Source organism: Aedes albopictus, chromosome 1 (assembly GCF_035046485.1).
Source record: "Aedes albopictus strain Foshan chromosome 1, AalbF5, whole genome shotgun sequence".
Lineage (NCBI taxonomy): Eukaryota > Metazoa > Arthropoda > Insecta > Diptera > Culicidae > Aedes > Aedes albopictus.
In genome coordinates, this window is record NC_085136.1 from 100,191,360 (window position 1) to 100,205,822 (window position 14,463).

Here is a 14,463-nt window from a genome sequence, read left to right on the forward strand (position 1 = left end):
ATTATTTTAGAACATTCTTCATTTTCGGAAAACAATCCATGTTGACTCGCAGCAAGACTAGCACTAATGAAGCATTGATAGAAGTGTAATTTTGAATGTATATCTGCAATTATTTTCTCTAAATATGTAGGTGCAAGTCGACAACGACGCTGCGGCGCTTTGAAAAGAAACTGAGCAAGGTGTTTCTGACAAGCAACCATGCGTCTCCACTCTCCATGTGGCGTTGAGCTCACATTCAAACTATGCTTCAGTCGTTGTTAAGAGCTTTGCGTTAAGAAAGCTTTATAGCAGTAAAGCTCGCAGTAAAAACAGCAGTGTGAACCCAAGTGTGAACCAGACATTATAGATTTACTTCAGAATATGACATTCCACTGCCAAATCTGCTCTCACCCATACGAAGACAACGCTGCCACCCCAAACATAATCCCCGTCAGAGTGTGTTTGTAAATATTCACTCACACAGCCCCACCGGATGTAGATAAACAATTCTTATCAGCAGCGAGGATATTGCCAATGTTGTCCTATCCTCACAGAGGCATCTGACAGCCACATGGCCAGGACTCTCTCCGCGCATGCGATTCAACCATGCACCTCTAGCTCCAATGCCCCAACCCCCAGCTGGAAGCTGCGAGCCCCAGCGCTTCCCCCAGGAACAGAACGTAAACAGAGAGCATTTCCTGTCCATCCGCGGGTGGTCTGCTGCAATGGTATTGGTGGCTTCAGCAGACTCTCCGTTGAGGAATCTTTCACCAACAAGGACCACTCGCAGCATCCTCCCGTTCAGTTCGAGACGGACGCTCGCGGTGAGAGATTCTTCTGCGCTTTCGCTGACGGCTGCTGTTGGTCGTTGGGCTGTTGTTGGCCTTCCGCCTTTTGGTGTTCGGTTTTCTGGGCAGTTTTCCCCGTGTGTAACTTTTCCTGGCTTGTGTCGGATTCCAAGCGCCATTTTTCCGGGTTTTAAGGAGGATTTCTTCAAAATAGGGATTGGGGTTTCGGGGTTCGCGTCCGTGTTCTAACCGTGGTGTGGTGGAGTGCGTTGTGTGTCGTGTCTAGTGTTGGTGCCCCAGTGCCCGAGGGCCCTTGTGACACGGATGCTGGGCGCAGAAAAAGTGGTGCAAAACGACGGCAAGGGGGGGAAGGAAAAGTGTCAAAAAGTGGGTGAATTTTTCACGTTCTGACGTTTGTTGGCCTGCAGGAAGAGCCAGGAATAATCGGAATTCTGCCTTGCGGGGATAATCCGGCAGCTCGGTAGGTCGGTGTCGTCTTCGTCGCGGGTGTTTCGCTCGGTCGTTCGCGTAGCCGTCACCGTCGTCGTGGATGCTTTGGCCGGAAGTGAAATTTGACGGAAGGTAGCTGTGGCATCTATCGCTGGATGCTGGGAAAAGCTGGGATGGAAGATGCTTTTTGCTTGTGATAACTGATGTTGTGGTCCGTCGTTAAGTGTAGCGTAGTTAAAGTGAATTAATACGGGTAACAAAGTGTTCATCAATAGCTGGATGATTGCCGTATTGAAAATCAGTGTCGTAGCTTCAACTAGTCCGGAAGCGGAGAGTAGTGAATAGTGTGTCTCTCCCTAGAAGTGTGAATGTCCTCCTAAGCAACAAAACTTCGATTCATCATGAAGCATTTGACATCGTTTGTGGCATTTGCCGCATGGATTCTGCTGGTGGCTGAAGCCCTTCCGGACATCATCCGAATCGGTAAGTCTCGAGAAACGGAAACGTCACACAAAACGAGAATGATTCACCGCACACGGAGTTGGACTCTGTTCTGTAGTTTGATATCCTTGTCTCGTCTCATCTCGTCCCGTTTGTGTCTGCCAGAGGGGCGCTACTAACACAGTCACGTACACTCTGGGGTTCTTTTTTTGGCGAATGGAAAGAAGCTGTGTGAGCAAAGCACGGACAATGCAAAACATGATTCCAGCGATATTTTCTCGTGTAGTGATACAAAGTACCCGACTATGCTTGTGTCAACCGTAAACATAGAGGAACACGAGATCTGAACAACTGTTTTGCAACACATGAGTGATAGTGTTTCGTGTACTTGTCCCTTTATATTCCCGATAGGGAAGAATCATAAAAGAAGATCAAATTTTATCATGTGGGTCATCAGATTTGCCTGTTGGTGGAAATGATAAATGGCTCTAATTACATTATTAATACTAGAGAGCGGTCGAAGTGTAGTACATGAGGAATTAGTTATTGTTTTGTTAACTTTTGACATTATCACTAACTTGTTTTTGTTTTAGTTAACAACTTATATTTTTTTATGGACGGTTATCAAGGATTTAGCTAAGAATTCTCAGATGTGTTGGTTGAGACATCGATCGGGGAGTTACTCAACGAATTGTGGGCAGCATACCAAGACGTATTAGGATTTGCGGTTTCGTGAAGCTTTGAAGCCAGAGGGGTCATACATGACCCCAACATAGAAACGGCTGTATAATTTCACCCATTCCATAAAACAGAATACTATTTTCGTCAAAGTTAATGAAAATGGGAATATTTGTTTTTGAGACTTTATTGACAATCTACAACATCCTGAACACCATGAAATTTGTAAAACCGAAATAATTGACATTGTTCTAAAAGCTGAACTTGGATGTGGATTACGTTTAAATGTATTCAATTAGCCTTCGTCAAGAATATCAAAAGGTGTTGGGGTGTTTAGGTGTTCCAAACTGTTCTATAATGAAGACCTTCTAATATACAAGAAACAATTTACGTGTTTTCGCCATTACTAATAGTATTGCATAACCTGCTGTGATCCGCGTCGCTCTTGAAATCTCAAATGTAATTTAAATACACTATAGGGATATTCCAGGTCAGCCAAACTACCTTGGATTTCAGGACTTCAGGTCTACACTCGTAACAACAGCCATATCTGCTATACTGAGCCATTTCAAGATAGTTTTGAGATAATCCAGATCAACAACACTACTCCGGAGACCATAGCTTCAGGTCTACACTTGTGATAATTGCTTTTGCCACTACGTTGAATAGTGTTACATAATCCACTGTACTTACCTAAGAGTGTAAGAGTAACAATAAGCGTTGTTATATATTTTTGGGATATTATGAGCTTTCTTACTGTTATGAAGCTTAGTTGATAAAACAACTACTGTAATTTTCAAAAGACTTACTGGACGTCATAGATTACAAATTGTAGCTTTTAATGTAAGAAGTTACCGTTACACCCGTAGACTTTAGGGGCTGTTCATAAACCACGTAGACCAAATTTTGGCCATCTCAGACCCACCCCCCCCCCCCCCTCGTAGACTTTCGTCCATACAAAAATTTTGAAATTTGTATGGAGCGTATACTTTGGCCAGACCCTCCCCCTCCCCCCCAAAAAGTCTACGTGGTTTATGAATGGTCCCTTAGGATCTAATCTCACGAACAGTTTGCACGACCTAGGATATCCAGAAAAAATATTCTGCATCATATTCTAACCTTTATATGATGTTGGGCGTCAAATGTACATGAAAATGTAAAAAACGCTAAAATAATGCTTGGTAAAATTTCGACTTCAAAGGGTTTTACAGATGCTTAAGTGTTTCTCTACACATTTTTCCAGGATTTCCTTAAAAAGACTATAACGATTTCCTCCGGTTACTCTTTTAGAAAATTCATGAATTTTGATAAGAGATTTTTCCAAGTATTTCTCAGGGAATTTTTTCAGATATTCTTTCATGGATTTTACAAAAGTACTTCATGAAATTACTAATACTAGATACATTTTCCAAGGGTTCCCTGAAGGAATATCCTAGTTATTCCTGAAGATACTTCTGCAATATGGATTCCAAATTTGTTTTTTTTTTTGAATATTTCCCGAAGAGATTGCTGAACAAAATTTCTCCGAAGCAATTTCTCAGGCAAACTTTAGAGAAGTTTCTGCAGGAATCTCTAGGGAATACCTGGAGGAACTCCTTGAGATGGCTCTGAAGAAATTCCCAGATACATTTTATGAAAGTCTGATGTAATCTTTGCAGGAGGTTCTGCTGGAACCCCTGGGGAATACCTGAAGGAACACCTTGACACACCTCTAGAGGAATTCCTTGAAGAATTTTATAAGATTTTTTTTGAAGAATTCAGGGAAAAATTTTTGGAGGAGTTCCTGAAAAAAAATCCATGAGGAGATTTCTAAAGGACACTCTTGTGGAATTTCTGAAATAAACTAGGAAAAAATTCTCAAGAAATCCTTGAAATGATTTCTTCGGAAATCTGAGCAGAAACTGCAGACAAAGGTAATGAAGGAGCTCGTGAATAAACCCCTAAATAAATTTGTGAAGAGATTTTCGGAGGATGTCCTGAAGCAAACCTGGAAAAACTGCTGAAGGTACTTCCGGAAAAGTTTTTAAAAGATTTTTTTTGAAAAAAAATCTGATGGTATAAGTGAGCAAAAATGAAAAAAAAAAAATGTCATGATAGGCATCTTTCATCAGAAAAAGTATTGATTTTGACAAAAAGGTGATAAAAACTTCTTGGCAAGCGATCAAAGGTACTGTGCAAAACTTTACGTAAGGACTCAAGCGCATAGCTCAAGATGACGGATATAATAAGACAAATCAATAATGTCTTGATGTTGATTTACAATAAATTAATGCTTTTTTACGATGAATTGCTTTTGGTCTGCGAATAACCAAGTGTCTAAACTGACTTGGTCCCCTACTCACGTTTTCAAGAGCAACAATCTTGAAAGTTTGCAAACAAATGCTCTCGATTTGGAAAAGCTGCCTCTTTTTACTAATGCTGTACCATAATCCGGGGTCAAATTGATCACTTTGGAACAACTTTTGCGAATAACATCAGTGACAATTCAAATATTGCCAAAAGAATTTCTGTAAAACCAGTACCCAGTGGATCTCTATGGAACCATGTGACAGAATTTTGTTCCACAAATTTAAACTTTCAGTTAAAAATCTCCAAAAATCAAAAATTTGGAAATACCACTTTGGGGCGAAATTGAACAGTATACAATTAAGCATCGGTTGGAAAGGAAAACATCCTTCTCAGTTTAATTTTGCTCTTCTTAAACCGAATAACGCGTTTGAAATCTTACAACTAGTGAAATTAATACTTTAAATGCAAAATTAAATTTCGTAATTCTCCCGTAGGCAATTTCATTTGAAGTAAGTGATTTCTATCACAATAAGAGTGTAGAATTAGCAACTAGTTAAAATACACAAAAATAAAAACCAAAAAAATATCACAATAAATGATTTTTTCATCATAAAATGAACTTTTTTTTTTAACTATTTAATGTTCTGATTAGCTACATAACTTTCCAACCAATGCTCCACAAAAATGTTAAAACAGAGAATTTACGGGAAGTCCTATTAGCAATCGATTGCTTAGTAGCGATGAGTTCAGCTAAATGAGAAATACATTGCAAATTCCTAAAACAATAAGGCTAAACTAACTTTTTATCTAAATCAATAAAAGTCTACATTTATCTCTAGACATCTACGATCCAGATGACGTAAAAAGTTTAAGATCATTACGACGCTTAAGAGTTCCTAGTATAGAATTACAATGTAGTACCCGAATGATCAATTTCACCCCGCTGATCAATTTGACCCCGGTTTACGGTACTATCTGTAAAGTTTATGTAAAGTTTAGATTTGCAGGCCCCTTGGCAGCAACCGTGTTTAGTAATAACTCCGTCAGTGCCCCAAATGGCGATATCCCTGGAAAGAACTCGCCAAGGCCCTGCATCATGTATTGATCGGTTTGAATGAGATTATTTGTTGAACTCGCGTTTCCTAAGCTCGGGTTTTGGATTCCCCAAATTTCTCCAGTCTCAATCATTCGCATACATTCATTGAAACCTGTGACGAACTGGAGTTGCCCAAAAACTAGGAAGGGATGCACAGCTTTCACTATATACTGGGCTGGTGCTAAGACCTGGCAGACCCCAAGAAATCGACTCTATTCCAATCATTACCAAGTTCTTGTCCATGCCGTGCCGTGAGTTCGTGATTCGGACTGTCTCGGATGAGCTTCGATCAGACCGGAATGGAATCGATGCTTAGGGCCCTTTCATCAGTCACTATGGTTTTGACAAGGGTTCTAACCAGGGCAACCGATTTTAAAGTAAAGTGTAGTAATTCCGATAGCTGTTTTTTTTTGTTCAAGCGTACTGTTGCTTGATTGGTCTTTACTGGAAAAGTGTAAGAGAATTGGCCGTTGGATGATTCCCCAGTACACAGTTTGAAAAAAAAAAAACTGTAAAATTATGACGAATCGAATGTAAGTAACATGGAGCGGACCTGGTGTAATGGTTAGAACACTTGACTATCACGCCGAGGACCTGGGATCGAATCCCACTCCCGACAGACTCACAAAATGTGGGTTCTTCCTTCGAAAGGGAAGTAAAGCGTGGGTCCCGAGATGAACTAGCCTAGGGCTAAAAATCTCGTTAATACAGATAAAAAAATGTAAGTAACAAAAGGACTCGGAAGAAGGTTCTACGCCATGCTGAACTTCTAGATTCTTCTTTTGGGCCTTTACCGCTGTCGATGAAGGTGGGCATCGTTTGTTAGTACTGTGGCTGACGTACAGATGGCGCACAACTTCTCTTTTTCGTGTAATGATATAAACGAACACATGGTAATCAGGTAAAAGACTCTGTCGCATGCTACCATGTAGCAGGGAACAAGATCTTTGACGAGATAATGTAGTGTTGAACAGGACACTATTCAGAACTATACTTGATGTGGATTGATAACTGATATGGACTGCAGAAGTACAGTCAACGTGTAACGATCCGAAAGGTTTCTTAACGGCTGCAACTTAAGTGCCACTTCCGTAAGGGAAGGTTGCAGACGCACGGTTGAATCCGGCCAGAGACTCTTGGTTACATTCTTGGCTCAAACGCGTTAGAAACAATCAGCTTTTAAATACCTCCGGGAGAACTCGGAAACCAATTACATTAAAACCACTATTTTTGGAGACCGAACCTTATCCAAGTTTTAGAAAAAATATTCATATAAACTAGGACGAATTCCCGGACCACTTGAGAAAAGAAAACTTTTGCCTTCAGAACGTAAACTCGAATTTTGGATTGAGACTAACAAGGCATCTTATTCAATTCAGGCATACTCCTATCTACCTAAGTCCCGGGACGAGCAAACTTCTTTTTGTGCCTAGATTCAACTGCGTTACTTAAAGCTATCTGACACTTGGGGCCCGCAAGGGCGGTGCGAGGAGGGGTGATATCACTAGACGGTGGTGCTGGTGTTCGGTGGTCGCTTTGTATTCCAGGTTGCCACTTGGTTCGGCGAAGGTCAAGCTACACGGTAAAAATTCTGCACGCTCGATGTAAGGGAAAACACCCTTAACTATTCAAAATACCAATCCACATGATCAGAAATACTTTTCCTTTGAAATCGCAATGCTGTTAGTTTTGATTTGAGAAACAAAACAAACCCACCGAAGAAATCAACTGAAAATCACTTCGATTTGCACTACTGTACAAAGCAGAACGATCGAAAGTGAAAAGTTGTTGATTTGGTAATTACTGTTTCAAGCATGAAAATAAAAATAGATGACAGGTTGTAGAAAGTGTTTCGCTTCGATTCATGTCTCTCTAACAGGTGTTAAGCAGAGTATGGTGGTAACACAGATGATAGTGAATCTGAAGGTCTTGGTATCAAATCTGGGTGCGGTGAACACTTTTTTCTAAATTCTTGTTTTGAAATCAAAACATTGTCAACAACGAATTGAAGTGAACTTTCATTAATATTGAAGAGGCCCTGGATGTTCTTTCTCGAATGATATTTAATTGGTAACAAACTGATTAAACAGTAGTGCGAATTCAAATGCCAATCAATTCATATCACAGTGCAGATTTCTTACCGTGTACGGTGTCCGAAGCCGAACGATATCCATTTGTAACATGACGCGGGAGCACGATGTTCGACTTCTAGATCCCCGCAAGTAGTCCGCCGAAACTCGGCTCGTGAAGGTCACGCTAATGGATCCGAAGCTGAATGGCGTCGACTTCTAGCGTTACAGGCACGATACGATGCTCGGTATCAAACGGGATCGGCGCCCAGACACCGCGTGGTTCTCATTTGTTAACACACAAATGTGGTTCGGTATGGTTCTCACAGGGCAGGTGACGATGGGCGGTCAAGGTTCTCAGCTCGTAAGTCGAAGGACGGCAGATTTCGACGGGCTGGCCGTCGGAGGGGATCTCTTTCAGAGCGAGATCGGGGGGTGGTGTTCCAGATCAAACGGTTTGTTGCACGTTTTTTCTCCACCCACGTGGATACAGTGGTTCGCCTACTTGTGTTGGTTGTAGAACCAAAAAAAAACCCACATTACACGGGTTTTACCTGGTTGACGTTAAAGATCAGATATTTGGACTCGCTCACATATGAGCCAGTCCAGCCAGCAGCGGTCGATGATAAGGACACTCTAGAATTAATTAATTCGCATCAAACGCTGATTCCCAAATCCACGTGTTTGAGTAATTATTATCCCACGCTTTGCCTTCATAGTGGGAAATACCGGAGGAAACTCCTAGTTTTTCTGGGCTTCGCACTAAGGCACTTTTTCTTGCGTGATTATCTTCCCTAGCACTATTCTTAAAAAAAACCCTAGTCACTAACTTTAGGACCTCTAGCTATTTCTATAGCACTTCTGTTGGCTTTTTTCCACTCTAGCAACGACCTGTTGGATTTTTTAGTCGAAACTCAAGTGGGGAAGAGATCGCTTTTCGATCTTATCGATCGCGTAATCTGATTTGGTGGACAATCGTTTAATCTCCTTCTAGGCAGAATTAGCTATCTCCCATACTCCAACGCGATGTAGGAGGCTGGGAGGAATTTTTCTCCTCATCCTGAAAGAGTAAAGAGAGAGTTTCGTAGAGCGGAGCCGTATCTAATCTCAGAACTCGTGAGTGCTACAGTTTTCGCCATTACAGATAGGTAGCGCTTTTTTTAATGTTGGCAGTTTAAAATTATATGGAATAGGGTTTACGGGACAGGAATATCGTTACAAACGTTGACTGTTCGGCTCTACCCCATTTGGCATAATCAGGGTTGTGCAGTTTCAGGATGGTCAATGTCGAATGACACTCGCTCTAACCATCACTTCATACGACAAACGCAGTCCATCAAAATATAATCGATTCACGCAAAAGCCACTCAAGCCAACCCTCGTTCAATTCAGAGTCAACCACATCCAACAGCAGCGATCGTCTCTTGTTTTCGAACCACACGATGAAACACCGAAGCGAGTTTATGTTCTACGCTTTGCATTCTATTTATAGGGCGTGCTATGTTTGTGTTTGCTGCGCCATGCAATACTACTTAACAAATTGACCCTCATCCTGGCATTTTCAGACGAGAGTCACCCAGCAGTGAGTGACATAGCTCTGCGTCGGAACGACGGTTAAGAAGCGTTCGGCTACTCAAGAGATTTGCAGAGAAAGAGCGTGGCGGCGGCAGCCACCGTATCAATGCGTTCGTCTCGAATGTGTTCGATAGCAACATAGAGACGGTCGGCTTTAGCGTTGATGGAGGAAGAAGGGCAATGTTGATGTTGCGGCTTTTTTGTGTTATGATGGTGATAATGCACAAGGCTGGGCATAATGCCATTTGGCATAATGCCGTTTGGTATATTACAGAGAACAGCCTTCTTGGTAAGAAAGTGCACAATCCTTGTTATGCCAAATGGCATTATGCCAAACGACATTGTGCCGAATGGCATTATGCCATCTATATGGGGTAGAGTCGTCAAAGATAACTGCAGATCACAATGCCTAAAAAATCTGTTAACTAAATAGTCAACCAATTGTTTCCATTTGTCCTACCAATGTCCTTGCGTGTGGATGCACTGGGACTCAAAAATATTTTTGCAGATTAATCAGATGAAGTTTAAAAAAAAAAAACAAGGCAATAACCCCGCGTATTGCTCCGTAATTTTACCACATACTGAGCCGGTCCGAACAGTTTGAACGTTGTGATCATGTTGTTTGGTGGAACAACGGTTCGGCTCTTTCACATCTTGGCCCACGAAAACCGGCTAAGGCTATGTAAAGAATGTCATCTTCATTACACGTAGACAAACAGATTAGAATAAATAAAAAGAAAATCGGGTTAAGTACGGTTCCTTTGAATTCCACTAAGAATTTGCATCCTTTGACAGATACGTATTTCGACCAGTGCTGAAAAATTCATTTCATCATATCTAAATTCAACCACCTACAGCTCATTTTAGAAGCTGAACCTGAGAATATGGTATATGAAAAACTTAAGTGGCTAGGCCAATTCTGTAAGAAAGTCACGGAAAAATAGCAATTTTTCGAATATTTAAGGTAAATGTCACGGACTAACTTCGAAAAATGCCAAATGATATTCACCGTGAATATCATTGGCATTTTCCGAAGGTAGTCCGTGACATTTACCTTAAATATTGGAAAAATATCAATTTTTCCGTGACTTTCTTGCAGAACTGATCTAGCTGCACAAGTTTTTCATATACCATATTCTCAGGTTCAGCTTCTAAAATGAGCTGTAGGTGATTGAATTTAGATATGACGAAATGAGTTTTTTAACACTTTTTCGAAATTTTCGACCTCAACTGTAAGGTCGTCTTCAGTGTCTTGTACTTGACTCGACTGACAAGACACTGAAGACGACCTTGCAGTTGAGGTCGAAATACGTATCTGTCAAAGGATGCAAATTCTTAGTGGAATTCAAAGGAACCGTACTTAACCCTATTTTCTTTTTATTTACAGAAATTCCCCTAACAAGCCCAGGTTAATCATCATCAGATTAGAATAATATCAGAATACCGTCTTCCCCCGTTCGTTGGTTTGACTGCATCCAATCTGGAAACTTTTTAATTTGCCCCCCCGCAAATCTACCCATCGTTTACTAAAAATGGTTCAAACCTTTTGAATCAAACGTCATTCCGCTTATGGAACGGGATGAAACGGATCGCAGAATCAAAACAAAACAGCAAAAATAAGGTTATCAGCAACTGGCGGATATGAAGCACTGCCCCTCAAGCTGAAACTGAAAAAAAACGCAACAACAAGCAACAATAAATAAGGTTATCAGTAGTGGCACCAACATTTCAAAGGGCGTTACTGCTTTTGTAAACCAATGCTTTCTCACAGAGCTGTGAATTATTAACATTAATCTCACGCAATTCACATCCATTAAACGAAAGAGGAGGATTTTAGTTTTCTATTTGTGCTGGTAAGAGGGCATTAGTTGCAAAAGCAGTTACTTCCTTTTGAAATGTTGGCGTCGAATTATGGTATCACTATGGGGAGATAACGGTGTCCGCTAATTTTGAGCGTGCCAAAATTTGTTTACTTAGCAAAACAAAAAAAAAAAACTGTTGGTAAACATCGTTATCAGTAACGGGGAACACAACGATGCTAAAGTGAAGATGAGCATTGTCCTGGAGGAGTACAGTGTCAAATCAACATGCGGTCAAGATGTTGGTGACCTGGTTGTTGTTGTTCAGTAATTATGTGATAACTTGTAATCGAGTGAATTTTAAACACCGTATCTCTCCAAGATTTCCTTCTCCAGGAATTTATTGAGGGATTCTTCGATCCATCAAGATTTTCTACTATAGGTCATCCAATGATTTATCTGGAAGTTCTTTCAGAGATTCCTCTAGGATTTTTTTTTCAGATTAACATAGGAGTTTCTTCAAACTCTTCTAGATTTTTTGTTGAATTCATTAAGAATTCATCAAGAGTTTTCAAGGATTCTTCCGGAAAATTGTTTAGGGACTGCTCGGGGAATTTTTCACGGATTACTTCAGGCGTTCATTCATATGTTCCATCAGGGATTTTTTTAGAAGCTCCGTCAGTTGTTTATGTTTGAGTTCATTAAGAAATTCCCCCAAGAAGTTCTTCAACGATTCCTCCTGGAATTTATACAGGGAATTATTCAGGAGGAGTTCCTTCAGGCATTACTCTAGAAGTTTCGTCAGTGGTTTCTCTTAAATTTCAGTAGGAATACATCCAGGAGCATAGTCAAAGTTTATTCCAAGGAAATTCTTTCGGAAAAACTCGTGGAATTTTTGAGGGATTCGTTTAGAAATTTCTTCAGGGTACGAGTTCTCTCAGGAATTCCTCTAAAAATTCACTAGGGGTTCTTCAGGGATTCCTTCTTCATTTCTGATAGGGATTTTTCCAGGAATTTCTCCAGAAATTCTTTCGGAGATTTATCCTCGAATTCTTTGAGGGGTTCTTGCTGGAGTATTTTGAGTAATTTTTCCTGGAATTCCTAGAGAGATTTCTTCAGGAACTTCTTCAAGGATTTCTCTAGAAACTTCTTTAGAGATTGCTGGAAGAATTCCTTTATTGACTTCCAGAGGCAGTCCCTTTGGAGATTATTTCAGGAATTTCTTCAAGAATTCCTTCGGAAATTTCTCTTGGATTTTTTGGGGGATTCCTGCTGGAGTTTTTGGAGTAATATGTCCTGGAATTCCTTGAGCGATTTTTATCAAAAACTTATTCAAGGATTATTCCACAAACTACTTCAGAGATTGCTTGAGGGTTTCCTTCATGGATTTTTCCAGGGACTTTTACAGCTATTTTTCCTGGAATTCCTTCAGAGATTTATGCAGGAAACTTCACAAAAAAAATCAGATAGTCCTCCAGGATTTTTTAGGGGTACATTCAGGAATTTCTTTATGAAATCTTTTAGGATTTTCCTTAAATTCTTTGAGATTTTTTATTTAATTGAGATTGGGACTTTAAATTGCTAGAGTGATTTCTCCTAGAATTTTTGGAGGGTCTCCTGATGGATTTTTAAAGTTTTTTTACTGCTATTTCTCGAGAAATTTCTGCAGGAACCTATTCAGAGATTCCTTGAGAAACTTCTTCAAAGATGGCTCAATGAACTCCTTCAGGTATACCTCCAGGGACTCCTTCAGGGGTTCCTCAAGAAACACCTTAATATAACTCTATCAAGGATTCCTTCAGGTACTCATTGAGGGAGCCTCTCAGGAACTCCTTCAGGAATCCCTTCAGGAACTCGTTTAGAGATGCCTTTAGGAGACCTTCAGGAACTCCTTTAGAGATCCCTACAGGAACTCCTTCAGGAATCCCTCTAGGAAATAATGGGAATTCCGCAGGAGATCTTGTACGGATTTCTCCATGAATTCCCCATAGAATTTCTGTAGTGATTTCTCAAGGCATTCCTCGTGGAATTCCATCAGGAATACTTTCAGGAGTTCCTCCTACAGTTTCTTCTGATTTTTTTTTCTGCAGGGATTCTTTTTGGAGGTGCTTCAGAGATTCCTCCAGGGCTTTTCATGGGTAGTTCGATTCGCGAACCCTTCCTTAATTCTTTTTTTGATTTATCTAGGATTTTTTTTCAGTGATTCCTCCTGAATTTCCTTTAACAGTACCTTCATGAATTCCTTCAGGTTTTTTTTGGGATTTTCGTAGCAGATCCTTCAAGGACTCTTACAAAAGGTTTTTCAGGGATTCCTTCAGAAGCTCCTTCAGGGGTTATCAACAAACGGATTAATTTACGGATCCAAGTAAGTTTTTGCGGTTCTACACAGATCTTCGGCAACCTTTCAGAGTTTTATGTAACCGTCGCAAGTACCACAAATGCCTCGATTCACGGATCTTCGACTACCATTGTGGGTCTCCAATGACCTTCACGAGTACTGGACGATGTCATACTAAGATATTAACAGGAAGAAAGGAGAATAATGAAGAAGAAGAAAAATAAAACAAATAAGAAGTAAAACTGCAAAGAAAAAGATGACGAAGCAGAAGAGTAAAAGAATAGGAACAATTCGTAGAAGACGAAACAGACTGTCACTTTCAATGTATTACAGACAGTTCAATAGCAAAATTCATCATCATTTTGTCCGTGATTTGCTATCCACTTTTACCCGGGGTGCGGGGGCAATGTTCATCCGGTTGTTGCTATTTTGTTGTCCATCCGCTCGCTTTGCTGGCAGTTAGGAAAGCTTTCGGCGACAGACAGCCAACCATCCAACACAACGCTATGAAAAATTGTACTTTTTGATGGAACCGTAGCAAATCGTCCGGAATGATGAATTGATGGAGGAAGATAGTCGTCCTCGTCGTGTTGGTGGTGGGCAATAGAAGCCAGACGTGCTCCAAAGCAGCCGAGCGAGCGGCGGCGTGGAACAGAACTGGAAAGGGAAATGCTTTATTGCCACCATAAGTGCCTATGAGCGATGATGTATGCGATGTGGTTGTTGCTAGCTAGCAGCGGGAGTGGAAATCGTTGGAAGTTTTGTGATTTGGCTTCGTGTACTATCAACGACCGTCGCGTCACTTCGTTGGTCGGCTGACAGGACGACGATGATGGGTTGGGAATTTCTCTGATTATGATTTGGAATATTCATTACCGGTTTGATGAATTGGAAATGTTCCGACGAAATATCGCTCATCTTGAGTTTCAAGCGATGAGTGTCGTAAACTTTACCAATTTGC

General features: G+C 40.7%; 1 protein-coding gene across 4 annotated transcripts in view; it reads left to right on the forward strand.

Annotated features, from left to right (window-relative positions):
* Positions 1–776: 776 nt before the first annotated feature.
* Positions 777–14,463, forward strand: part of LOC115260031 (glutamate receptor ionotropic, kainate 2-like) — an 882,928-nt gene continuing 869,241 nt past the window's right edge. For all 4 annotated transcript variants that reach the window (XM_062845093.1, XM_062845094.1, XM_062845095.1 and 1 more), the window contains exon 1: positions 777–1,700. In XM_062845093.1, coding sequence (XP_062701077.1) covers positions 1,619–1,700 — 82 coding nt within the window. In that variant the 5' untranslated portion in view covers positions 777–1,618. The remainder of the gene's footprint in view (positions 1,701–14,463) is intronic.